At 48.8% G+C, this 27217-nt stretch overlaps 2 protein-coding genes across 5 annotated transcripts; both read left to right on the forward strand.

The window, feature by feature from the left end:
• The first annotated feature begins 26 nt into the window (after positions 1-26).
• Positions 27-3093, forward strand: TMEM139 (transmembrane protein 139). Of its 2 annotated transcripts, XM_061166470.1 has the most exons (3): positions 186-848; positions 1797-2046; positions 2252-3093. In XM_061166470.1, exons 2-3 carry the CDS (start codon positions 1814-1816, stop codon positions 2643-2645), a joined length of 627 nt encoding a protein of 208 aa, XP_061022453.1. In that variant the 5' UTR covers positions 186-848; positions 1797-1813; the 3' UTR covers positions 2646-3093. The 2 variants fall into 2 exon arrangements, 1 of the variants encoding a protein (XP_061022453.1); XR_009696826.1 differs by lacking the exon at positions 1797-2046 and having other exon boundaries at positions 27-848; positions 2252-2389.
• Positions 3094-5471: 2378 nt separating this feature from the next.
• CASP2 (caspase 2) lies at positions 5472-24114 on the forward strand. 3 transcript variants are annotated; one of them, XM_061165971.1, is made up of 11 exons: positions 5473-5660; positions 8823-8973; positions 9271-9438; positions 9600-9681; positions 10314-10408; positions 10699-10875; positions 17145-17273; positions 17424-17514; positions 21297-21361; positions 21604-21713; positions 21833-21970. In XM_061165971.1, exons 1-10 carry the CDS (start codon positions 5587-5589, stop codon positions 21709-21711), a joined length of 1140 nt encoding a protein of 379 aa, XP_061021954.1. In that variant the 5' UTR covers positions 5473-5586; the 3' UTR covers positions 21712-21713; positions 21833-21970. The 3 variants fall into 3 exon arrangements, with proteins under 3 accessions (XP_061021955.1, XP_061021954.1, XP_061021953.1); XM_061165970.1 differs by having other exon boundaries at positions 5474-5660; positions 21297-21446; positions 21833-24114; XM_061165972.1 differs by lacking the exons at positions 21297-21361; positions 21604-21713; positions 21833-21970 and adding an exon at positions 17599-17663 and having other exon boundaries at positions 5472-5660.
• Positions 24115-27217: the final 3103 nt, after the last annotated feature.

A 27217-nucleotide genomic window follows, 5' to 3' on the forward strand; every position in this document is an offset into this window, starting at 1 on the left:
GTCTCTGCTCTGCTTGTTGCCAAAATCTTGGCTCTCTGGGCACCAATGCCAAACATAAATATGGAGACAGTTATGGAGGAGAAAGAAAGAGTGGCTGGCCACAAAGAAACATTGGGGTCTCAAGAAACATGCCCCACTCGGGGGTGAGTAGGCAGAGGTTACATAGTCAGGCAAGGGTGTGTGATAAGGATCTAGGCAGTAACAGTCTTGCCTTCTTTCTTCTGCAAAAGGGTGAGGTTGTATGCAGGGTCTTAGGCGGCTGGGGCTCCTAACCTTGAGCCTCTCTGGTCCCTTTAATCTTGCCTCAGGTAGTTTCCTGACTGTTCCTCCCCTGATTAACAACTGTTCTGCACTTTGGAACTCAGAGGTCATGGAGACTGGAGTTCTGACTCTAAGAAATGGGGGACAAAAAGACCTCTGTGCCCAGGAGCCCCGTAGGGCCTTGCTTGACATCTTGCTCCCAGGCACAAAACATTATTACCTAAACATAATGCAAACTGCTGGGAACACCAAGCGCCTTGAGAAGAAGGGAGAAGGAAAGATGAATTTAACTCTGATCCAAAGTACAAAGATCACTGGGGGTGAGGTTGGGGAGTACTCTCTCTAGGGCTCTGTGGGGGTTGGGATTGTAGTAACTAAGAGCCAGAAAAATTCCAGGTGGGGCAAAAGTAGGAGTTCAGCCTTGAGCAGAAAGGGAAGGAGGAAGCCTGCGCAGGAATGTAGGGATCTGGGCACAAAAGTGGGTGGAACCAGTGGGCTCCACCCTGTCTCCTCCTCCCTCCTCCTCCCCCTGCCCCAACCTACTCACTGCTGAGCGCGCCGAGACAGGTGAGGAAGTCCTATCGCAGGTAAGAGGGCAGGAGGGTTGTGCCTTTGGGGCTGGGGTCTAAGGAGGGCATCTGGCCCCTTTCTAGAACCTGTGACTCATTTGTGTGCAGAGCTCAGGAGACTCTTGACAGGCTGCCAGGGGGTTGCTGCTGCGTTGCGAAGCAAAGAAAAGTCTTCTCCCCACCAGCCTTGGAGACCTTTCAGTAAAAACTTCAGGCAGGACACTTTAAGTCTGAGTTTAACGAGTTAGGGCCCATAGAGGGTGGTGGGCCCTGACAGACGTGGGACGTGGAGAGTTTAAGAATTAGCTGGGCCGAGGTCCGTCGCTCAAGATCCTTGTCTGTAAGACTCTCAGGTAGTTGTATCCTGTGTGTACAGTTTTCTCCCCCTGACTGGAGGAAATGGGAAGACGGGGGTCCAATAGGGTAAGGCTGAGACCAGACTGAGGGCTTGGGACTGGGGAGGGGGTGGGTAGATTTAGAGCCAGCAAAAATAAGGGGCGTGGCCTGCCCATCACCTGGATTCCTGAGATGCCGTGGAGCACGGAGACGCCCCAGGCAGGGCCTGCCCCCTACTGGGAGCTGGAAGGCACAGAAATGTGGAGCTGGAAGGCATTGAAATGTGCAGCTGGAAGAGAGATCACAGAGAAGAAAGAAAAAGGAAGGAACTAGGGGTCGTGGCGCAGCAAATACTCTCACACAGGGGCTGGGAGTCAGAACTCCTGGGCTGGTTTCCTGGCTACTCCACATACATCGATACCCTGGGATCATTCTCCTAGGTGATCCTAGAGAAAACTCCAGAGCTGGGGGTGGGGGGACCCTGCAGATCATTTCTTTGGGCCATTTATTTTGATTTGAGATGGAAAGAACAAAGCCAGACAGAGGTGTCTGATAGGCTTACTTTGAAATCTGACCTAGCCGTGATGCCAACTGCTAGTTTGGACACAACAGCTGTGTGTCTTTTTGCAGGAGCCTGGGGAGGGGCCATGGTGCCAGGCCAGCTGTGGGGGAAACTGGAGAAGCCGCTTCTCTTCCTGTGCTGCACCTCCTTCCTCCTGGGGCTGGCTTTGCTGGGGATACGGCCGGACATCGCCCCTGTGGCTTATTTCTTTCTCAGCTTGGGTGGCTTCTTTTTGTTGGCCTGCCTCCTGGCCTGTGTTTTGGAATGGGGGTCTCGATCAGGGCAGACCGAGAGCCCAGGGGCCTCCAGCAATGCACGGTGAGTTAAGGGGTGGACAGGACTGGAAGAGTACACGTGGACCCATTCTCCCTTTGTGCTTCTGGCCTCCAGGCATACAGACTCTGCTTTCCCCGGTCACTGGTAGCAGGGAGTGGAGGGGTCTTTTCCTGGTAGAAGACAGAAAAGGGAAAAAAGGCTCCTTTCAGGAAGCCACTAATGGCCTTATTTCTCCCCCCTCACTCAGGGACAATGAAGCCTTTGAGGTGCCAACCTATGTTGAAGCCACAGTGATGGAGCCGCAGCCCCACCCCCAAGAGTTGGACCTACCACCCTCTTACAGCAGCGTTGTAATCCCCCCAGGACTTGAGGAGGGACAGCCTAACCATCCAGAGGAGCCCAGGAGAGCCAGATTGGACAGGCGAGTGGGCTCAGAGGGGTCTGTGACCTCAGCAAGTCCTAGAAGACCTCCAATCAGCCTGCGGCTTCGGTGGTCACGGACTGTGTCCACTGTTCCTGATCTGCAGACCTTGTGGACGCCCCCCAGATTGGAACCTCTGACTCCACCGCCTGCCTATGAAGTCAGCTGTGGTCACTCTGATGATGATGTTTTCTATGGAAACAACTGGACACCCTCCTAAAGGACTTTCAGAGGATATATCATCTTTCGGCACCAGACCCACTCATTCTTTAGACCATTGCCTCCCAGTGCCTGTCATGTGTCAGGAACTGTCCCCCAACCTGGACATCACACATGCAGGCTGTGACCCAGAGAGGAGTTGGGCTGTGGTGAGCCCTGCCCGGTTTTGCGGTGGCCCATCCCAAAGATGCAGGTGGCACCATTTGAGTCTTCAGGCAATATTCAGCAACCTACCCCATATCCAGAGTTAGATTGAGGGTGAGATGAGGAGGTGATCCAGAGAATCTAGGGAAAGAAGAAAAGAAACAATATCTGAGTGACATTCTGATGCTTCTGTTCCAGGTGCTTTGGCTCTATTATCACAAAAATGAGGTGTTATTGCCCTCATTTATTAAATGAAGACCCTAATGGTCAGAAAAAAAATTGATAATTTGCACAGGAGCACTCTGTTAGTAAATAGACACAAAGTCTTGAACTTTGCTCTTCAGATCTCATTGCCTCTGTCTTTTCTTTTTTCTCTTTTTTTTTTTTTTTTTTTTGAGTTGTTTTATCTGGAACAAAATGAAGAATATAGCCCAGGAGATAGCATTTCAAATAGTTCTGAGAAACTGCTCCAAAGAGGTAGGGGGGTAAGGTCAGTATGTATATGGTTTTTTTTTTTAAGTTTAATTGAGGATAATTGCTTAACAATGTTGTGTTGGTTTCTGCCATACAATGTGAATTAGCCCTAAGCATAGACATATCCCTTCTGTCCTGAGCCACCATCCCACCCCCCTAGGTTGTCACAGAGCACCACATAGCAACTTCCCACTAGCTGTTTACTTTACACAAGGTAATGTATATATTTCAGTGCTACTTTCTCAGTTCATCCCATCCTCTCCTTCCCCTGCTGTGCTCACAAATTCATTCTCTACATTTGTGTCTCTGTTCCTGCCCTACAAATAGGTTCATCAGTACCATTTTTCTAGATTATGTGTGTGTGTATATATATATTTATATATACTGTATCAATATGAGCTTCCCAGGTGGCACCAGTGGTGAAGAACCTGCCTGCCAATGAAGGGAGACACAAGAGATGCAGGTTCAATCCCTGGGTCGGGAAGATTCCCCTGGAGGAAGGCATGACAACCCACTCTGATATTCTTGCCTGGAGAATCCCATGGACAGGAGCCTGACAGGCTACAACCTATAGAGTCGCAGAGTCAGACATAACTGAAACTACTTAGCATGCTCAAACATGCATTAATAGACAGTATTTGTTTTTCTCTTTCTGATTTACTTCACTCTGTGTAACAGGCTCTAGGTTTATCTACCTCAGTTTGTATTTTCAGTACAAGGCAACAGAAGCCAGTTCCCCCAAGCATCTCTGTCCTGTCTTGGTCAGTGGCTGGTGAGGGGGTGGAGGACTCCCTGTATACAGAATGGGGGACCACTTGTGTCTGCAGACAGGATGGACTGAGTGTACCAGGAGTGCACCAGCCTCCTAGAGGAGCAGAGGGAATTGCAACTGTGATGGTCCCTGTTCCAGAAAGGGAGCAATTCCAGCATGGTGGTGCTGGGGGACTGGAGTGAAAGTGAAAGTCGCTCAGTTGTGTCAGACTCTGCGACCCCATGGACCATACAGTCCATGGAATTCTCCAGGCCATAATACTTAAGTGGGTAACCTTTCCCTTCTCCAGGGGATCTTCCCAACCCAGGAACTGAACCCAGGTCTCCCACACTGTAGCGGATTGTTTATCAGTTGAGCCACAAGGGAAGCCTAAGAACACTGGAATGGGTAGCCTATCCCTTCTCCAGAGGATCTTCCGGACCCAGGAGTCAAACCCGGGTCTCCTGCATTTCAGGTGGACTCTTTACCAACTGAGCTATCAGCAGGGCTGGAGAGCAGTTCCCAATGCAGGGTCCCCATCTGACGGAGAAGCAGTGGGTTAAACTGCCCCAGGGGGAGAGACTTCTGATTTTCAGGATGGGTGGATATGATGATCAACCCGACCTTCTTGTTGAGAGGTGGTGGAATATCTTCTTAGAAAGTGAAAGTCGCTCAGTCGTGTCTGACTCTTTGCGACCCCATGGATTGTAGCCTACCAGGCTTCTCCGTCCATGGGATTTTCCAGGCAACAGTATTGGAGTGGGTTGACACTTCCTTCTCCAGGGGATCTTCCTGACCCAGGGATGAACCCGGGTCTTCCGCATTGTAGGCAGACGCTTTTACCGACTGAGCCACCAAGGAAGTCGAATATCTAAGGATCTCTCATAAATCATCCATTATATGAGGCACTGGAGCCACTTGAGTGCTGTCTCCGATTGCTTCAGCCTCACCCCTGCGCTGTGACGCTGGGTTTTACCCCAGGCTCCCTGACCAGCTTCCTCAGATCCAAACAGAACGCCAGCTTCTCCGTAATCACGGGCTGAGCCTGTGACACAGGTTTGAGCCCGAGGGAGCTGCTCAACCATCGCTGACCCACGTTTCTCACTCTTTGCACGGGGAATCCGTCTAGCGACTTCCAGTGCTTTCCTTGTCTTCCCTACCCCGGTCCCAACAGTTCAATAAGTTGAAAAGTCCGGCCACACCCATCTCCACAGAGTTCTCTCAATTCGCGGGTGAGGAGAGGTGGGCGGTGCCGGGGAGGGAGCTGTGATTTCCGCGGGAACCGTCGACCAATCGGATGGCGACGTAGGGCGGGGCGGCCCCTCGCTTCCCCTTCCGCCTAGAGCGCTCGCTCGCCCCATTGGTCAGCGCGCCCACCGTACGGGTTCTGCGCCTGCGCGCGCTGCGGCGGCCTCTCCGGCGGGGGGCGACCCCGCGTAGGGGGCGGAGCTAGGAGAGGCACTGCGCAGGCGCGTTGCGCGCCGGCGCACGGGGGGAGGGATGCTGAGGACCCGGAGGCTCGCGGTGTGTTTGGGCTGTCGGGGGTGCGCTCACAGCCCGGGAAAAGCGGGAAATGGCGGCGCCGAGCGCGGGCTCCCGGTCCGCCCTCCAGCCAAAGGAGCAGATGGCTGCTGATAGGGGGCGCAGGTGAGTGGGGAGAGTCCGGGGGTCCTTAGTGGGTTCGGGGTTCTGGCGTGTGGTCCTGACGCCTCCTCACCTCGGAGCCCCTGGAAGCAGCTGTATCCGCGCTTCCAGCCTAAGAAGCAGTGACTGAGGGGAGCGCAGGAGGGCGAATCTCTTCTGGGCCTTGTCCCTCTCGTGCACAGACTCGCCAGCCTCCATTACTTCCAACGCACGGGGCTCTGAACCAGGGGATCTCTTTTCAGTCCCGCCAAATCTCGGCTTCTTTTAAAAGATTCTTTCTCTTTTCTGTTTCGTGGCTCCCTTTTTAGGAACTAAACTGCTCTCTTAACCTGTGAGACCTGCAGACGTCTGCCTGGTGTGCATTTGTTTTAGGTCGAATAGATCATGATCTGTATTGAATTGGGTGTAATGATAAGATTTTCAAAGCATTCCACAGAGGTGTTGGGATTTGAGTACTTTGAGACAAGGAGGTACCCGAGGCTCCGAGTGGGCCTCGGTCTCTGCCCTAGGTAAGTCCTTTCATGGCAGACCCAGAAGATTAGCTGAGGGCTTTGGAACCAGACCTGCAGGACACAGACTCAGGACTTTTAAGATTCGCCTTTGCGTCCTTTTTCTCCACTGCCTCCTCCCTTTCCAGATGTGTCTTAAAGTTCTAAGTGATGGCGGTTACTTCTGAAAAGTCCGTGTTTGAAACTGCCCAAGATATGGAATACTGGAAGGAGCAGGTGTGTGGAGAATGGATGGTGCTTCAAATTAAACCCTAATGAGTTACTGATTGAAAATTTAAGTCCAGAACTTGGAGTTAAGAACTGAGTGTCGAATAGCGAATTGTGTGAATGAGATGGAATGGGAAGAGACTTTGAGAGGGATTGTCAACGTTTTTAAGGGCAGACCAAAGGTCCTGTGAAGGAAAACGGACCTAATAGGGAGAGAGGGGAACTGGAGAGAATGGTGTCATGGAAACCAAGGGAGGATAAAGTTTCAAGGAGAAAATACTAGTGAACTAAGAGAAAAAAGTTGAGTAAACTGCCCCATCATTGGTATGTATCCTGAGGAAATATCCAGTATCCAGCTGCGATGTTATCTTGCGACTGACCTATTAACACTTATTTTTATCAGAGTTCATGCATGTCTGCTTTGGTGTGTGTTCCAAGGTGATTCTTTAAAAAAAAGAAAAAAAAAAGTGTGTTTATTTATTTATTTATGGCCGTGCTGAGTCTTCGTTGCTGCATTTGGGGCTTCCTCTAGTTGCCGGACTCGTCATTGTAGTGCTTTCTCTTGTCGAGGAGCACAGGCTATAGGGCTTCCGTAGTTGAGGCTTCAGTAGTTGTGGCTCCTGGGCTCTGAAGCACAGGCTCAGTAGGCATGGCACACGGGCTTAGTTGATCTGCTTCATGTGGGATCTTCCTGGACCAGAAATCAAACCATGTTTCCTGCATTGGCAGGTGCCAAGGTGATTCTTAATGACGTTTCTGATTTCTCTATAGATTATATTGTTGTAGCAGGTTTTCAATGAATCTATGCGATAGTAGGAGTATTACAATAGAACAGAAACAAGAAGTTACAGCAGAGTTTCAAACATCACTGTCCCAAACCCCAGAATCAATGAAAGTTAGCTACCTGTAACCCTGGGCCCTGGAGAAGAAAATGGCAGCCCACCCCAGTATTCTTGCCTGGGAAATCCCATGGACAGAGGAACCCAGCAGCTACAGTCGATGGGGTCACAAGAGAGTTGGACACACCTTAATGACTAAACAACACAACTCTGGGGGTGTTTAAATGGCTGGTTCCTCTGCCTTTGGATTTCTGGTGCCTCAGAAGCTCTTCCAAAGCTGCTTTTCCCTCCTCCAATCTAGAATTAAGCCATTGACATTCTATGAATGTGTGGTATTTCACTGATTCTGAGATATATGTTCCCCTCACCCTCTACCCCCACACAAGCACATTTTAACATCTTTGAAATCAGGATGCATTTTAAAATAGATTTTTACATTACAAACTGAAGCTGTTACCGTATTCCTTTCTTACCGCCATCAGATCCTCACTGTTGTTATGTGTTTGGAAACTGTAACTGAGCAGGCTGGCAAGTCCGGGATTTAAATATACTAAGGCATATAGATGGTATATATCGGAAATAGGATTCTTTTAGTTCATCAACAGAAGCTGATCTTTTTCCAAATGCATGGCAAAACGAAGGAGTTCTTGAAGGCATCCCTCATAAACTAAATTACCAAAATAATTTAGCCTTTACAGGCGCTAACCCTGTAAGTGATTTCAAGTTACGTTGATTGTTTCCATCATTGCATTTATCTGCTGTCACTTATTGTCAGACTTTCTACTTAATCCGGTTCTTATAGGATTCTGGTCGTTTCTGGTGTCATTTTGTCACAGGAGCTAACAGTTTTAAAAAACTATAGTTTTAGTAGGTATAAGTGGGTTGCCCAGGTGGCGCTAGTGGTAAAGAACCTGCCTGCCAGTGCAGGAGATGTTAAGAGACACGGGTTCAATCCCTGGGTCAGGAAGATCCCCTGGAGGAGGGCTTGGCAACCCACTGCAGTATTCTTGCCTGGAGACTCCCATGGACAGAGGAGCCTGGCGGGCTTACAGTCCTTAGGGTCACAAAGAGTCGGACACGAGTGAAACAAATAAGCAGAGCACATAGCACAATACAGGCTTGAGAAGGAGGTGTGTGTGTGTGTGTGATTTATTTTATATTAAGTTGTCCGTTGAGTTTTTGCCATTGTGTTAAATTATTTGTCACAGAGGATTATTTTCAGTCACTGTCAGCAACTTAGGTAAGTAATGGGAAATGTTTTCTGAAGTACTCCTTAATTAAAATTGGTCTGTCAGAGGAGTATTCCTTATTGTGAATATGTGTACTTGTGTGTGTGTGTGTGTGATTTTTGTCACGAAAGATACTTTTTCTAATCAGAACACAGATGATCTCAGCTGAACATCCTCTGTAAAGGAATATATATCATTTGCTTATGATCAGTGTGTTACTGCCTAATAACAATACTTCTGTGATTTTAAGCAGATTCAGTAAAGTATGTCTTAGTTATCGGAAGTCCTGTTCTTTATGTTTTTTCTGCCGACGCCTCTTGCACCCACTCCTCTGTGCCAGATCTTGTATTGATGGCTTTTCTGTCCGCCTTTTATCTGCAGGATGTTGAGAGGGTGTGGCATGCATCCTGACCATCAGGAAGCTCTCAAAAAGAACCGCGTGGTGCTGGCCAAAGAGCTGCTGCTGAGCGAACTGTTGGAACACCTCCTGGAGAGGGACATTATCACCTTGGAAATGAGAGAGCACATTCAGGTATCTGGAGGCAAACGAGGAAAGCCAGGGAAATACATTGGTGGTCGGAGTAAGAACAGAGCACAATACAGTGGGGGAAAGATGTCGTGCTTCACTAAGGCAGTGAAAATGCACTTCTGCCCTCAAGCATTTGACAGAGAAGACAGAATCCATGAGTGACGGGAAGGAGTTCACACATCCGTTTCTTTCTGTGAAAAGGAGTCCTTGAGACGGATGATGATGTTAGTGCGAAGCTTGCCTGGAGAAATAGGATTCCAGCTGGGTGAGTAAAGGTGACGTCGTGTTTTATTCTCGTAGGCCAAGACGGGCAGTTTCGGCCAGAACGTGGAACTCCTCAACTTGCTGCCCAAGAGAGGCCCCCAGGCCTTTGATGCCTTCTGTGTGGCCCTGAGGGAGACCAAGCAGAGCCACCTGGAGGAGCTGCTGCTCAGAACCCTGTCCGGTCTTCAGCCTGTAGTCCCGCCGGTATGGAGCCCTAGGCTGTGTGTGTGGAGAAGGGCTGGTCTGGTGGGAAAGGCATCTTTGAGACAGTGGGGATGGGTTGGGGTAGGGGGACTAGGGTTCTGGATTACTTGATCTGGACCAGCTCCCCTGAGCCTGGCTTGGTGGGTCCTGCTTTCTTACAGTTGAGCTGCGACTATGACCTGAGTCTCCCTTTCCCAGCGTGTGAGTCCTGTGCCCGCCGCAAGCAGCTCCGCCTGTCTCCAGGTGAGAATTGATGATGTAAAATAGCACATCTCTGCCCACACCCCCACCCCCACCCCAACCAGTCCCCCCTTGCAGATTGACTTCCATTTCCTTGACTGGTGTCTGACTTTGCCTAGTGTGATAGCTATTTTTGTTCATAATTGGCAGTTTACTCAGTGCATTTGTTAGGGACCAGCAGACAGTTTAGGTGGGGGGGGGGGGTGGTGGTGTAGGTTGCACCTGTTTTCCTTCCATCACAGATGATTTTTTTTTAATGGTGTTTGGCCCTTGGAGTAACTGATGCAGGTAGGAGATTCCTGCACGTGATTGGTCTGTCTCTTTATAGAGCTGAGTTACTTTCGCAGTGAGGAAAGACTACACTGTGGGCCTCTAGCCTGCTGACTGATTAGCCTAGTGATTAGAATAAGACATTTATCAGATACCCCATTCAATTCAGTGGGTTGAGCACCTACTACTATAGGCAGGCTAAGTGCAGAGGATCCCTTGATGAGCAAAAGCAAGCAGGCTGTCTGTTTCCGTAGCACTTAACAAACCAGGGGAGTGAGCAAGACCAAAGGGAACCTGAAGTTATATGAAAATACTAAGAATGTCAGGTAGACTATAAGCTAGTTTTTCCGCTCTGTGCGCCACAGATGCGGTGGAACACTCCCTAGACCATGGAGATGGTCCTCCCTGCCTCCAGGTGAAGCCCTGCACGCCTGAGTTTTATCAGACACACCACCAGCTGGTGAGTCTTGGGAAATGGGAAGAGGAAAGGCACTGGGAAATGAGATACCCTTCCTGGGCGTCTGAACGTAGCAAGCTTGTGGGTACATCATTTCTTTCTCATCTTGTGAGTCCCCAAAGCGTTGCCCATTGACTGTCTTCTGTGGGCACTTCTATATTTTGACCTGGTGGGGCTACGAAGAAGAATGTGACATCTTAGTTTTCTTGAAATGTCTCCTTGGGGCGGGGGAGGGGGGGGGCTTAGTTTCTGTCCTCACGAAGCTGACGGTCTCGTCGGGTGCCCCTCCCCAGGCCTACAGGTTGCAGTCTCGGCCCCGCGGCCTGGCACTGGTGCTTAGCAACATTCACTTCACTGGAGAGAAAGACCTGGAATTCCGCTCGGGAGGGGATGTGGACCACAGCACTCTCGTCACTCTCTTCAAGCTCTTGGGCTACAAAGTTCACATTCTTCTTGACCAGACCGCACAGGTAGGTACCTGAGGCGCAGGGCATGCTGACGTGCGCATCAGAGAACTGGTGACGCGTGGGGGCCAGACACGTCCGTGCTCCTATGCTGGGCGGGCTGAGCTTTGCTAGAGTTATTCTCTCTGCCTACTTTTTGCTTGTTGTATTCTGTCTCCCACCTTGCAGTCTAGTTTTTAAAAAAGGAAAGAGGGACTTCGCTGGTGGCCCAGTGGTAAAGAGTCCGCCTCCCAGTGCAGGAGACATGAGTCCAATCCCTCATCTGGGAGGATCCCACGTATCTCAGCAACTAAGCCCACGCGCCACAATTTCAGATCCTGAGCTCTAGAGCCCGGGAGCCACAACCACTGAGCCCGAGGGCCCTGGACCCTGTGCTTCACATCAAGAGGGTAGCCCCCTGCTCTCCTAAATTAGAGAAAGGCCCTCCGAGGAAGACCCAGCACAGCCAAAATACATACATAAATTTTTAAAAGGAGAGAAAGATCTGGGCCCAGCTGGCTGCTGCAGTGTTGACCTCTCGGGTCGTGTGCTCCCTGAGTAAGAATGGTCCAGGGTCGATCCTCCCACACTAAACTTGTTTCCCAAGCACTCAGGAGTTGAGGAGACAGTGATATGCACCCAGCCAACCTAGAAAAGGTACATACAATAAGTCACGACTACACAGGACAGTAAATGGCAACCCACTCCATTATTCTTGCCTGGGGAATCCTGTGGACAGAGGAGCCTGGTGGGCTGCTATCCATAGGGTCGCATAGAGTCAGACACGACTGAAGCGACTTAGCATGCGTGCATGCATTGGAGAAGGAAATGGCAACCCACTCCAGTAATCTTGCCTGGAGAATCCCAAGGACAGAAGAGCCTGGTGGGCTGCTGTCTGTGGGGTCACACAGAGTCGGACACGACTGAAGCGACTTAGCAGCAGCAGCAGCACACGGGACCGTGACTTCTTGATTGCTGCTGCTGCTTAGGATTCCAGCTATTGTTCTCATGATGCCGTTGGCAGATAAAAGTCTGCTAGAATTGTGCTTGTAAAATATTGTTTTGTTGCTGTGTCATGAATTAACATGACCTGTTATTATAAGTTGTGTGACCACAAGACAGATCTTGGGGTAGATAACTTCTGAACTAGATTCCTGCAGGAGGTCATCAGCATTTTTGTGATCAGTTAGTCTCCGTTAGCCTCAATTATTGGCTGTACCACTGACTTTTTTACCTTTAGGGAGTTCTGTTTTGAAACTGAAAATAGTCCATTGGTAGATTGATACTAATTCTTTCATTTGATTCCAGGAAAACAGTACTCTCCTAAACTTGCCTTGGGAATGTCCATGGTAAAATTAAGGTTTCTAGGAGATTCTCTTTGATCTGTTGGGGGGGGCGGTCCCGGTCTGTCTTCAGCATTGTCTGTGGATTTCATTTCTGTTTCTCAGTTGTCTCACTTGTATGGGATAGATTATGTATTTGCTAAGCTTCAGGTGAGGCCGGTTTCAATCTGGATGTTGTCTTTTACATGCTGTTGCCAACTTCTCAGTGGTCGCGGCTCCTGCAGAGGAGTAAACTCACCCTTGCTTCAAAGCCACGGCCAGAACAGGTTCTTAGATCGGCAGACACTTTCCTGAGAGTCTGCAGGGCTTGGACTAAGGGTGGGACAGCAGTAATTCTTTCAGAGGGAATCCTATTAGAAGGCCATTTAACAAAATGAATACTATTTACATTTCTTTAAGGGTTTTGGTCTAATCATTCCTTTTCCTAGGAATTTACTCTGTCTTTGTTTTCCAAATTTTATGCAGTTGATAAAGGGTTTTATGTGCCTGATAGTTAAAAGATACATCCCTAATCACCAAGTCAGCTGTGGGCTCCTGCTTCTTGTTGACGATTCAGTAGCTGTGATGGGCCTATGAGCCCACTTCACAGATCTCATTCCCTGATGCAGATTCAAGGACTTTTGTATTCTGATTCTCTGATTACATTGTTCCATAACCTGAATTGCAGCAGAGTTCAATTTTGAGCCCCTTATAATGGGAAACTATGTGAGATGCCATAGCTTCCCTGATAGCTCAATAGGTGAAGAATCCGCCTGCAGTGTAGGATCTCAGTTCGATTCCTGGGTCGGGAAGATCCCCTGGAGCCTTAAGGGATAGGCTACCCACTCCAGTATTCTTGGGCTTCCCTTGTGGCTTAGCTGGTAAAGAATCCGCCTGCAATGCAGGACACCTGGGTTTGATCCCTGGGTTGGAAAGATCCCCTGGAGAAGGAAAAGGCTACTCTAGTATTCTGGCCTGGAGAGTTCCATGGAATGTATAGCCCATGGGGTCCAAAGAGTTGGACACAACTGAGTGACTTTCACTTTCAATTTCGAGACCCTTATAATGGGGAACTGTGTAAGCTCTCAGAAATTTTTTAAAATGTGAACCTTGAATTCAAGGGACCTCAGTTAGATGAGGGAGTCTTGACATAAGTTAAAAAAAAAAAAAGAAGCAGCATGTCCTCTAATGTTCCTAAGACTGCAAAAGATTAGAGACAGTGTCTTCTGCAGTAGTGAAGAGGGAGAAGCCATCCCCTGGGTAGATGTGGTCAGGAGGGTAAATGGAGGGTGTGAGACTTCAGCTGTCCTTGAAGAGCAGAAGCTGCTGAGGAGAGAGGAGGAGTGAAGGGGTCTTGCACAGCGGGGCACAGCACGCAGGTTAGAGCTGTGTGTGGTGTTTGGGACCTTGTGGTGAACCAAGTGTCTGTGGCCCAGGAATGCCAAAAATGAGGTTGGAGATCAAGGGGCCAGAATGCCCAGGGCCTTGAATGTCTTCCCAAAGGAATTGGACTTCCTTGGGTTGACACTCCAGCATCATTAGTAGGTTTTGAATAGAAAGGTGATGCATTCACAGTGATGATTCAGGCAGATTAATATGATACCATTGTAAAGAATGAGGTAGCAGGCTTCCCTGGCGGTCCAGTGGTTAAGACTTAATGTTTCCAATGCATGGAGTGCAGGTTCAGACCCTGGCTGGGGAACTGAGACCCCCACATGCCGTGGGGTGTGGCCAAAGAGAAAAAGAGTTAAGTCAGAGACCAGTGGCAGGGAATGCAGTTTGGAGTTAATATATTAACTCCAACTCATCTCAGTATGAGATGGCAGGGGTTCTGAACAGGATAGTGGACCAAAAGGAAAAGAACACATGTGAAAAATAGTATAATGGCATGATTGTACTGTCAGAGCTTTGTGACTGAATCACTACATATGGAAGAAGAAGGAAAACGTAAGGAATTGAGAGCCTCAGAGGAAGTCAGGACCAAAGATGTGAATTTGGGAACAACTTGTATAGGAAAAAGGCTTTTAAGTAATGAGAGCCTATGATCTTTGAGAAAGAGCAAAAGGGCTAGGACTGAACCTTGAGAGTATTGCCCTTCATGTATCTGGCCCTCAGCAGCTCTGGAGATGCAGAACAGCAGGATGAGGCAAAGTCAATTTCTGACAGTGGCCAGGCAAGCTTGCAGTCATGGTTGAAACCAGATGATGGCAGTAGGTGTGACCATTTGGTGCAATGGGCATTTGCACAGGAATACTTTCTTCCTGATCGAATGTCCTCAGCAGGCCAGAGACAGAACCAAGAAAATTTAGATCCTCTTTTCCTCCCCCTATTATTCCTTTTTTTGCTTTAGAGATAGTATGACTTAAAAATCTGAGATGGTGTGATCTTGAAGAATTGTCTTACGCTGACGGTGCTGGTGAGCACGCTGGTGTCTTCCCTGCCCATGGAGGTGTTTGGTGCTTCTGTTCTTCATCAGAGTTTGTTCTTGTTGCTTCCACCTCATGAGGTTACTAGTTCTAGAATTACAGTTTATTGTGTGTTAGGCAATGAGATACCCTTTAAAGTGGCAGATTTCTTTTCACCAGGTATTGGTTTATAGCTTGCATTTGGTCACAGATGGTTTTGAGAGTATAGCGACGAGCTATGGGTCATCTCTGGAAAATGCAGCTACCCATAGGATTTTGTGTGTAGTTTCAGGGAGTTCACAGGTTATTCCCTTCTTCTGTGTCCCCCAGCCAAAAACACATGCAAGTGTGAAGAGCCCTGCTATTTATAGAAGCACTGTAATTTTATCAAAAATAGATCTCAAGATCCTATTTTAAGCTATGCTGCTTTCAGAAAAATTCCCCCAAATGACTAACCCCCATTTATTCAGTGGTTTAGTCTTATTAAATTCAGTTACAAAGCCTGTCTATTCTTACTGTGGATTTTGTTGTCTTCTGTTTACTGATGTAATAACCTCAGTTAAGTTCTAAATGCTTCTGAGTGCCAAACCTATACTTTTATTCCCTAGGAGCAAAATTAGCTTCCACTATTACGTGTTAAATTCTGTTATAGTCAACTCCAGAGGAGCAGTCATAAGTTATATGTATTCTCTGGAGATTATATATTATTGAATGAATTTTGGATCTCTTTTATTACCTTAAGATCTCCGGAATTATGGTTGGGTTCTGTTTGCTCAGAAAGTATACATGCCCTTTAAACACAGCCAGTTTCTCCATTTTCAGTGAAACTGCAGACTTTCGAGTCTTTTATGAAATCTCAGTTATCTGCAAACAGAAATGTTCCAAACAGCAGATAAGTTCTCACATGTCAGCACATCAGACTCACATGGAGGCCTTGTGGAGGCTCAGCTTGCCAGGGGCCAGGCTGCGTTTCCTGCGGCTTCCGGGGTGAAGCTGATGCTGCTCTCTGAGGGGTCACACTTGGAGGGCCACTGCAGTCTGTTAATAGAAGTAGAGGCTGTGTTGGTGCTGTTAGACACACGTGTACTGAGACTGCTCTGCTTTATAGCACATTCTTCATTATATTTTGGTCATATTCATAGCAAAATGAACTCATTTTCTCCCTGCTCATCTCAGAGACAATCTAGACATTTTGAGTTGTAGAGAGAGATGTAATTTTAACAGTTTGTATCACATTGGTTTAATTATGCTTTTAGATGTATTATAACTTTTTGTTGGATGGAGCAAATGCTTAAGGTAGTGTTAACGCATATATGGCAGTCTAGTGCAAGATCAAGAAGATTCTTAACCTGGACTACAGCGTTTCTTTGGAAAAATAATATTGCTACCCTTCATTAGATAGGCACAGTATGAAGGCAGATCTTTGCAGTATGTGCCAGGCGTAGCGATAAGTCCTTTCTATGCAATGTCTCAGGGCTTCCCGGGTGGCTCAGTGGTAAAGAACTCACCTGCCAATGCAGGAGACGTGGGTTCAGTCCCTAGGTTGGGAAGATCCCCTGGAGAAGCAAATGGCCAACCCATTCTAGTATTCTTGCCTGAGAAATCCCATGGACAGAGGAGCCTGGCGGGTTACAGTCTTTGGGATCACAAAAGACAACAGCAACAATGCAGTATCTCATTTAATCTATACAAACTCGGAGAAAATGTAATTGTCTTCTTACAGAGTGAATATTAGAGCCTGTTCTAATACATGAACCCAGGGGTTAAACCTAGGTCTCTCTGATCCACTGGCTCATGTAGATAGTCATGACCCTGTCCAGTATCTCTGTAGAGTGTGTTCTTTTGTGGGCAGAAGCATTTTTGTACAGACGTCATCATTGTCTCTGGGAACTTCAGTTCTGAGACAGAAAACAGCACAGAAGTACTGCTCTTCTCTCCTGTTATGATCCTGTGAGCCCGTGATCACAGAGCAGTTCTTATGGCTGTTACTTTCTGATAAGCGCGTTACTTACTCGTTCCCAGTTTACCTGGCGGTTCCCTTTGTGCTATTAACATACAGGAGCACATGCGCTGAACAAAGAGCTGGTTGATGCTTGGAGAGTGGGTAAAGTTAACTAGCGCCTGCATGATTAGCTTCATTAATAACTTGGCTTCACTCCAGGAGTTCTTCACATATCTCAGTGAGTCTGTGAATCATAACATTATATTCAGTATTTTGTCTAAGTAAGTGTTAGTTGCTCAATTGTGCCCGACTCCTTGCAACCCCATGGACTGCAGCCCATGAGGCTCCTGTGTCCATGAGATTTTCCAGGTGAGGATACTGAAGTGGGTTGCCATTTCCTTCTCCAGCAGATGTTCCCAACCCAGGGATTGAACCCAGGTCTCCTGCACTGCAGGCAGATTCTTTACCAACTGAGCTAAAGTCATGTGGTTTTCTGGTGCTTACTTGGCTTCCGACTTGGTAGAGAACATGTTTGATTTCCTTATAGCTTAGGGCTCCAGACACCAAAAGGAAGCTTGTATCTGTGCTGACTCTAGTGAGCAACCCTGAAAGGCATCTTTCTCTTAGGAAATGCAAGAGAAGCTGCAGAATTTTGCCCAGCTCCCGGCTCACCGAGTCACTGACTCCTGCATAGTGGCACTCCTCTCCCACGGCGTGGAGGGCGGCATCTACGGCGTGGACGGCAAACTGCTCCAGGTGCGTGCTGGTCTGTGGCCGCGGCTGCTGAGGTTGGGCCGCGCCACGTCCCGCTGCCTGTGTCTCCAGGGATGGCCGCTATTATGTGTATAGGACTCAGGGCTCCCACTGACCACCAACACCCCCTTCTCCCTTATTTCTCTCCGGCAGCTACAAGAGGTTTTTCGGCTCTTTGACAATGCCAACTGCCCGAGCCTACAGAACAAACCGAAAATGTTCTTCATCCAGGCCTGCCGTGGAGGTGAGTGCCCCGGCAGACTGGCACCTGGGTGTGGCTCCCGGGCAGCCTCCCACCAGCTCTCACTTTCCTGTTTGCTCCTCTCAGGTGCTAGCGGATCCCCTGGGCACCTCCTTCTGTTCACTGCTGCCACCGCCTCTCTTGCTCTGTAAGTGTCTCCCGACGCATGGGGTGTGCTGGGACCCGGGCCGCCCCTGGCTCTCAGGTGGTCAGCTCTCTGCGCGCCGCCACGTCCGCCCCCAGGACGCTCTCGGCCAATATCTTCACTTTGTTTGCGGAGAACGCTTCCTTTTCTCCTGTGCTTATTAACCCCGGTGCGCTTTTCTCATCCCTCTTTCCGGTTCAGGGTCTGCCAGCTGCCTCTGCTTCCTCACGCTCTCACTTGATCCTCTTTCTCTTTTTCCTTCTCCACCTCTCCTCCCCCTTTCTGCTTTCTCCTCCTCCTCTTCTCCCCCACTCCCCATTCTCGCCTCCTCTCCTCTCCGGGTCCCTCCTGTGTCCCGCAGGAGAGCAGCATGGAAGCCCCACATCAGCCTTCGGCTCCTACTCTTCCACAAGCTCCTCCCATCCCTCTTGCATGCACTCTCTTTTCACCCCTTGAAAAGCCAGGACTCCCTGATTACGCTCAGAAGACATGCAGATGTGCTTCTCATCTCAGAGGAAAAGAGTCATGATTGAAAGCTCTAAACGTGGAGTCAGATTCTGGCTCTGCTACTGACTAGTTATAGAGAAGTTACTCCATGTCCTTTTACCTTAGTTTCCTCAGTATAAAATGTAGGTAATCACACGTCCTAAGGTCATGTTGTTGTGATGGTTAAGTGAAGTGGTTCATATGAAAGTGGTTCTTCTTAGTAGCTGACTCATGGTAAATCCACAGAATACCAGCTCTGACTGTTACAACATGGTTGGTGCCCTTAAGGGACTTACAGTTTGATTTAAAGGTCCCTTTGTCCAAAGATTCAAATAACATATTTTTTACATGGGTATAGCAGAGAATCCTGGAGAAGGAAATGGCAACCCACTCCAGTATTCTTGCCTGGAGAATCCCATGGACAGAGGAGCCTGGTGGGCTACAGTCCGTGCGGTCCCGAAGAGGCAGACACAACTGAGCAACTAACACATAGCAGAGAGTGGGGCTTGCCTGGTGGCTCAGTGGTAAAGAATCCACCTGCAGTGCAGGAGCCACAGGAGACACGAGTTCAATCCCTGGGTCGGGAAGATCCCCTGGAGAAGGGCATAGCAACCCAGTCCAGTATTCTTGCCTGGAAAATCCCATGGACAGAGGAGCCTGGTGGGTACAGACCACAGGATCGCAAAGAGTCAGACACAACTGAAGTGACTTAGCACATACGCATAGCAGAGAACAGCAGTGGAATAGCAGATAGAGCCTTTCAGGGTGTGAGGAGGAGTGCAGTGTGACGAGCACACAAAGATTAAAAGGACACCTCCTTCCCCTGTCCCAAAGCGGGCTGAGCCAGAAGTATGCCTGGTTCTCCATCTGCGTCAGGCACATGTAGTGAGACGTGGCTGACCACGTGAGACAGATCCTAGTGATCATAAACCTGCAGTCACAGCTGAGATTTGGGGCTTTGACAGATAATAATACAGAGGTACTGGGAGTGCAAGTAAGAAACAATTGGATAATTTTTTTTTTTTCAGGATGATTACAGGGAGCAGTGCTGAGAAAAAGAGGATGTGAGCAGGAACTTCCTTTTTTTATGTCCCTGCTATATCCCCAGGCCCAGGGCACTGCCTGGCACATAGTAGCACATCATAAATATTGGCTGAGTAGATGGAAATTCAGTTCAGTTCAGTCGCTTAGTCGTGTCCGACTCTTTGTGACCCCGTGGACTGCAGCATGCCAGGCCTCCCTGTCCATCACTAACTCCTGGAGTTTATTCAAACTCAAGTCCATCAAGTTGGTGATGCCATCCAACCATCTCATGCTCTGTCGTCCCCTTCTCCTGCCCTCAATCTTTCCCAGCATCCGGGTCTTTTCAAATAAGTCAGTTCTTCACATCAGGTGGCCAAAGTATTGGAGTTTCAGCTTCAGCATCAGTCCTTTCAATGAATATTCAGGACTGATCTCCTTTAGGATGGACTGGTTGGATCTCCTTGCAGTCCAAGGGACTCTCAAGAGTCTTCGCCAACACCACAGTTCAAAAGCATCAATTTTTCAGTGTTCAACTTTCTTTATAGTCCAGCTCTCACATCCATACATGACCACTGGAAAAACCATAGCCTTGACTAGACGGATCTTTGTTGGCAAAGTAATGTCTGCTTTTTAATATGCTGTCTAGGATGGAAATTAGCCTGCCTAAAAAGTGGAGCAATAATACAGAAAACAGATACAGGGATATTGTGAGAAAAGAACCATTTGTTGATCAATAGACAAAGGCAGGACAGGAGTCTCCTTTCTCTTGAGGGACACATGCAGCTTGGCTTGTTTCCTGTAGGAGGCATCACTGGCAAAGTGAAGTAAACATTTTCATGATCATTTTCTCCTGTGTTCAGAGATTATATACAAATACTAGATCTGGGTAGGGAAAGATAGTGCCCTCGTGGGCTAAGCTGAATCTTTTCTCTAAAATCAAATCCTCCAAGGGATGACCAGTAGGCCAGCTGTTCCTTTAAAAGTCTGAGCTCACCTGTCTTCTGCTCTACTTAGTTAACATAACTGATGCCTCTAAAAAGGACCCTGCCCTGGTTGACTGGCTCCTAAACTGGAGTGTAAGCTCCATGAGGATGGGGACTTTGTCTTCACTGTATCCCTCAGGCTTAAAAACAGCGCCTGGCACATGGCAGTTGCGCAGTAAATTTTTGTTGGATCAGTGAATCTTGGTCATTTTCTGCACAGACCTTCAAGCTTCGCTCCTCTTTAAGGCTCTCTTGGGTGTTACATGGAGCAGGAGATGTAAAGAAGAGAAAGCTTACATACTCTATTACCTTTGGCCTGACAAGCTGTATGTCCTCCTGCCTTTTTCCTACCACTCCCAAACAATAGCGTCAGAGAAAGAACATGTCTGGGGGTGGATAAGGCCTGGGTCAGAAGGTTGGGCATGTGCTCAGGGTATGTTGAGGATCTGCTGCTGATAATTGAATAATAGTGTTCTTTTTACATTGTTTTAGAGAAAACAGTTGATTATCCCAATTGTAAGTTTCTCTTAAATTTTGCATGCCAGCTACAATTTGACTTATGAAATTAATAAATGGTAAGTGACTTAAAAATATCAAAAACATCCTGGAAACAGCTGATCATGCTTAATTTTAGAATTTATCAAAAACATAAAAATTATGGTTGTGGTTTTCATACAGCATACTTGTAGTAAGTATATTTTTGGTTTATTAACTTGTTTTTCTTTTTTATGTAGTAAAACTGTATCAGTGTTTTGTCATGTATTGCAATAAGCAGCACTTTGACTTCCAGGTACACTGATAATTGGACAAGTGAATCGTGGACGCAGATGGCTTTTCGTTCTGTTTACAAGGGGTATTTGATTGAGCACTTGCCCTGTCTTACACAGAGTGGACAAAGCTCAGACCGCAGATGCGTGCATGTGCGTGGGCACCCTCTGCGTGATCGGTGCACGGTGGCAGAGGAGCGGGAGTAGTGGTGTTTGTTTTTCTTTTTTTTTTAATTCATCAGCCATAGGTTGGAGACAACAGCTGGAAATGGCTCTTCCCCCATCCCGGTTGTAGGGAGCTTGGGCTTGCCTGTGACAGGCCCGAGAGAGGTGGGAGGAAATAACATCTTTCTCTGTCCATTCTTGTCTGCCTTTGTACAGATGAAACGGATCGGGGGGTCGACCAGCAAGACGGGAAGAACCACAACCGATCCCCCGATTGCGAGGTGAGTGATGCCAGTGGAGAGGAGCTGCTGAAGACGCGGCTGCCCACCCGCTCGGACATGATCTGTGGCTACGCCTGCCTCAGAGGTATTGTGTGTCCCAAGGAGTGGTCCCAAAGGTGGCAGCCTCTTAGACACAGGCTCTGTCATGCAGGGCTCTGACCAGGGAGGGTGCGGGGGAGGTCCGTCCGCTGGGGAGGGTGCCTGTGGCCCTCAGTCAGTGCCCACTGCTGCTCTGGTTGCAGGGACCGCTGCCATGCGCAACACCAAGCGAGGCTCCTGGTACGTGGAGGCCCTCACGCAGGTGTTCTCCGAGAGGGCCTGTGACATGCACGTGGCCGACATGCTGGTGAAGGTGAGTGTTCCACCCTGCTTCTCCCTCGAGCTGGTCTTCACAGTCTTCCTCACCCTTCCTCTTGTGCTGGGATCCTGAAAACACCCGATTCTCAGACCCCTGGGTTTCTGCCTTGGCAGGTGAACGCACTCATCAAGGAGCGAGAAGGCTACGCCCCAGGCACGGAGTTCCACCGCTGCAAGGAGATGTCCGAGTACTGTAGCACCCTGTGCCGCCACCTCTATCTCTTCCCTGGCCACCCCCCCACATGATGCCAACCCCAGCCCCCCGCATCCCACCCCGTCACCGGGCCACGTGGAGGCCGCTGGGCCTCAGGAGGCGAGGTAGAGCCTTTCTCTCCAGGATGCGTGGCTTCATTGCCTCCCCTCAGGGATCGGGACTCCCCCAGGCTCCTTTCTCAGGCCCACCGTCTCCGCCGGTGACCTCGGACCGCCAGCTCCTCCCACGTGCAGCTCTCCCGTAGAGCCGGCTCTGGCTGGGCTTGTTGTCAAGAGTGTGTGGCCTGCGCTGCGGGACCTGGCGAGCAACACTGCACACACTATCTTGACGGGGAGAGGGCGTGTGGCTCTCCTTGATGTTTGTGTTCAGCTCCTGCCCCCAGCGCTCTTGGAGGAAGCACTCTGGTAATCGCCTTTGTTCCAGGAGCTGAGATGTCCCAGAGGTCACACCTCCCATCTCTTCTTTCATGTCCCAGCCCCATTTGTCCCAAAGTGGGAGTTTGAAAGGTGTTCCAGTTCAACACAGACAGTTTTCATTTGGTTTTAAAAGGCCAAGCACCCTCTGCTACTGTGGGTGGGCCCAGACCTGTGCGTTTGTCCCTTTCGGTTACGGAAGGTCTCCCCCGGGAACGACCGTCTTCTCAGCTCTGCTCTTGGCTCCATGGGGCTCGGGAATTCAGCCTTTCAGTGGAGGTCGGAATTCGGCTGCCTTTTGTCTGTTACCTTGTTGATCTTTGCCCATGGAAGCTTCCAAGACCTTCCACGGGTGGTGGGTGCTCTGAGCTTTGTACCTGAAGTGAGCCTTTCGGGGAGTGTCAGCGGAGGAGATAAGGGTGCTGTGCTTGCTCATGCTTGGCAGTCTGCCACCTTATCCTCGCTTTTCTTCCCGTGAAGTGCCCCTCCTAGAAAAGCTTCCTGGCTGTTATCTCTCAGCTTCCTGTTTCTCCCCTCTTTACCTTTGTTTGATTCTGTTTACTGCAGCCCCCAAATCGTCTAAAATACAGCTTAATTGGATCGTTTGGCTGCTCGAAGATGTAATATAGTACTTTGTTCCGGCTTTCTGCTTCCATGTTAAATCCCCTCTGGATTTTATGTGTTCTATTTCCCCTTCCCATTATGACTGTCCATTTCAGGGAGGTCAGTGCTCTATATATGTTAGTTATTTACCCAAGAAGCCACCTTTACATGCACTTACATGAAGCCTTCTATTCTTAAAGGCCTTCTTTTTTGCCATGTGACAATCTAATCTCTGTATGACAGATTTTGATTTTGGTTTTTAAGTATAAATCTGATCCTCTTACTCCCCTGCTTGGAACCCTTTTGTTTCCTGTCATACCTCAAATCAAATCCAGACTCCTTCCCTTGGCCTGCAAGGGCCTCATAAGTGCTGATTTCCCTGTAAGCGACAGCTCAGTGGTGTCCTGGCTTTCTCAAACATTCTGAGGTCCTTCCTGGGCTGGACCGTCAGACAGGCTTCCTGGGTCTGTTGAGCCCCACCCCTCGCCACTCCTGGCCCTGGTGGCTTCTTGATCCTTCAGGTCAGAGCTCAAATGCCGACCTTCCGTGGAGGGCTTCCCAAGCCATTCTGTCTCTTAAAAATCGAGTGTTGTTTTTAACTTTATTTCTGTGTTCTGTTTAATCCTCTTATTGCACTTATCACACTGTATAATCACTCATCACATGCGTGCGTGCTTCACGTGTTTGTTCGCATCTCCCCTTTAAACTCCATGAGGGCGGAAACTTTGTCTCTCTCGTTCACTAATACGCACCCAGTGCCTGGCACATTATAGGTCTCCAATGTTTGCTGAAGAAAGGAAGCAACCCTAGCTGGAATCCTGCTCTTTGACGAAATTTCCCTTTTGGCAAAATACCCAGTTTAGTGTTTGTACTCCACATCCTCCCATGTGTTGGTTTCATCCACTGGTATTGGTAGCTCCCGAGGACGGAAGTCACAGGCAGGGCGACTTCTCTGTGTCTCCCGCAGCGCCGGGCGCAGTGCCCAGCCTCTGGTAGTTCAGGTGCTCAGTCAACACTCGCTCTGTGAGCCGGGGGCTCGGAGACTTGTTGCCAAGTCTTGCCCTTGGCTCGGCATCATCTGGAAGTACTTAGGTGATAGAACCTTTCCAGTTCCCACTGCCAGGATTTTGTATTGCCATCTGGTGCCAAATAAATGCTCATATTTATTACCAGTGTGTGCCTGATGTCTAGGTAAATCCATGCTGAGAAGCCCACTTATTTCCTCGGCTCCTTACAGGGTTCCCCGCCGCTTCACAGGGCACCCCCAGAGTGGGATACGTCTTGTTTGGCTGCAGGGCCTTTTAATACTGCCAGTTCCACACTGCGGACAGCCCACCACCATCATCATGGCCACAGGCAGCTGCCCCAGACACAGCTACCGGCGCTGGGGCTCCTCGTGGTCCCAAGAGGTCGAAGAGTCAAGGAGCGTTGGTCCTGGATTATTTAGATGAGATGGAGGCTGGAGAAACAGATTGAGTTGTAATAGGAAGAGATGCCAAGGCTCGTAGAATTCCCTATCTCGCGTGGTCCAGTCTGGATTTAAGGTTTGCCAGACTGGGTGTAGGTGGTAAGAGAATTCTCGGGGAGTGGACTGTGTAACCTGGGGAATTCTCGGGTGCAATATGTCTACACCTCGAGAGGCAGGTGTACACGTGCAGGTGGGCTACAGAGGGTTAGAGACGGAAAGGAAAGCTGATGAGGACCCTGGGGGAGGGAAGCTTGTCTGTGAACCTAGAGGAGGAAGAGAGAAAAGGGATGAAGTTGAGCTGAAGCATCACCGGGTGGAAGGAAAGGAACTGGCTGAAGAACACTGGGGGCCAAGGCCGTAGGAGCAGGCTGGCCCCGGGTGCCTCCGGAGGGAGGGCCCTGGAGCAGTGAGTGGGAGGACAGCCTGTGGGAGGTGGGTGTGCTCAGGGCTCAGAGCAGCATCTGCTGAGCTGGACTCCCTGTCCTCCCCGCCCCGCCCTTGGGTAAGGGCGTCAGGTTGAATTTCACAGCTCCGGGTCCTCTGCCAGGGGATTCTCTTCTAAAATTATCCCCCTCCTGGAGCTAGGGGTGGTTCTTCGCTGCCCTCCCCCATCCCATCTCCACTGATAGGGAAGAGATGGAGCAAGTGGGGTATTCCGGCAGAAGGGCAAAGTGGTCTGAGGCGAAGATGTTAATAACAGCTCCAGCTGCCTGAGTGCTCAGCGCGCCTCCCAGGCCCTGTGCTTGCAGCTTTACACCATCCTCCCACAAGCCAGAAGGGCGTCATCGCCCCACTTCTTCAGAAGAGGAAAATGAGGCTCAGAAACTTCAATTTATACAGGAAAAGATGTAGCTTTAAGGACACAGACTCCAGAATTAAATAGACTTTGAATACTGGCTTGTCCTTTTAAGGTATCAGAGACCTTGGCTAAGGTACCTAACCTCGCCCTTCTTTAAACACGGGTAAATCGTTGCTCCCTTAAAAGGAGGAAGGATGCTACCCTGTGAGGATGAAGCAGGAGGATGCATGGTGGATCACTTGGGGTTAACGCCTTACAGATGGGGTTAGCCATCTCTGAGCATGAACTTCAGTTTAACGACACAAGTTAATGTTCGGCGCTCACTTTGGGGCAGACACTGACTTTTAACGTCCATTCTTTTCTCTCCATAACCCTCAAGTTAACTGACTTTCTAAGGAAACAGAGGCCAGGATGGGTAACAATCTGTCAGCTTGAATTCAACAACTGTGCTTCTGTGACTTTTTTCTTAGCAAAAGGCTTTTTTTTCCCCTCCCTCCTTACTTTTTGGGGCTGTAGATTTTCCCCACTGAGTTGTGAGAAGGAGCCTGAGACCAAAAGAAAGACTATTCCATCTTAGCCCTTGTTGGGCAGAGACCAGGGAAAAAAGTGTACCATGTTCAAAAATCCAGAAGAGGGAGAAAGAGCCCTGTCCAATGTTAGGAAGGCGTCATATGCAGAGGAGGGAAGGGACCAGGCCTTTTTGAAAGATCTGGAAGGCAAGGTTCAGTAGGCATAGAGGAGAAATGACTGCCAGTGACGACAACTACAAAGAGGTGTGTTCAAGTTACAGTTGCCTGGGGGAAATTTCAGAAAGTTGGTGGTCATGGGTCCCGTGCCAGGCTTGATGTGGAGCGGGCAAGTCATGACTAAAAGCTCCTTAAGAATAATATCACAGTGTATTGTCCAACAGTTTGAGAGCCCAGACTTCAAGAGGTGGGAATCTGAAAACAAGGGTGTCACCCAGGGAGAAAGTTCCTGCTTAAATTAATACAGGGATCCCAAGAAGTGGGCTCGCTCATGACCTTCTGTACCCCAACACACTCCCACACACCTGTGTGGTGGACAGTCATTTCAGCAACCTTCCTTCAAATAGCAATTCCATAAGCCTATAGGTTTATAGGTTTTAACCTTGGACCTCAAGAAAATCTATTAAAACCCCCAAAGAATACATATCTTACTCAGTATACATATCATAGGTAAATGCATGGTTGTGAATTTGTTTCCAAATTTAGGAGCTTTTCAAAGGACTCCCCAGAAACCCATCACTGGCCTTCCAGATAAAATCACTGAACCCATGGGGTGTTGGGGTAGGATGAGCACAGTTTATATTTTATTTTCTTGTTCTCTTGCAGGATGATAACCCAGATTTTAATCTTTGAGCTAAGACTCAAGATCCTTACTCTCAAATCCTTACCCTTCAGAGCTAGCAGCTGGAGAGCTCCTTGACCCTCCTGATTTCAGAGTCTGGTTTTTAGAATTGCAGCTGGTGCTTCCAGGTGGCTTGGTGGCCTGGGAGGGTTTTCTTAATGGCCATGATCTTGCCTTCAAATTTTGGGATCCACAACCAGGACCTGATTTTCTCAGGAACACTGGAGAAATAACAATTGTGTTAGATACTTGTTTCTTGGGATTATCAAGTTCCTGCAGAAACTGACTACTTTCAGGGGAGCCATCTCCACAAAGGGGTGGAAATCTTTTCTGTTTCTGAGACCCCCCCCCACAAGAAAGTAATTTCACTTTGGCAATCTATTTTCTTTTTTCTTGGCGATCTATTTTCCTAATTAAAGTTTTTCTTTGAGGACTGTCCTAATGGTCCAGTGATTGAGAATCGCCTTGCAATGCTGGGGATGTGGGTTTGATCCCTGGTCGGGGAACTAGGATTCCACATGCCACAGGGCCGTCAAGCCCATTCACCACAACTAGAGAAGCTGTGTGCCACAACAGAAGATCCTGCATGTCGCAATCAAGATCCCACATGCTGCAACCAACACCCGACAATGCC

This window comes from Dama dama, chromosome 18 (assembly GCF_033118175.1).
Source record: "Dama dama isolate Ldn47 chromosome 18, ASM3311817v1, whole genome shotgun sequence".
Classification (NCBI taxonomy): domain Eukaryota; kingdom Metazoa; phylum Chordata; class Mammalia; order Artiodactyla; family Cervidae; genus Dama; species Dama dama.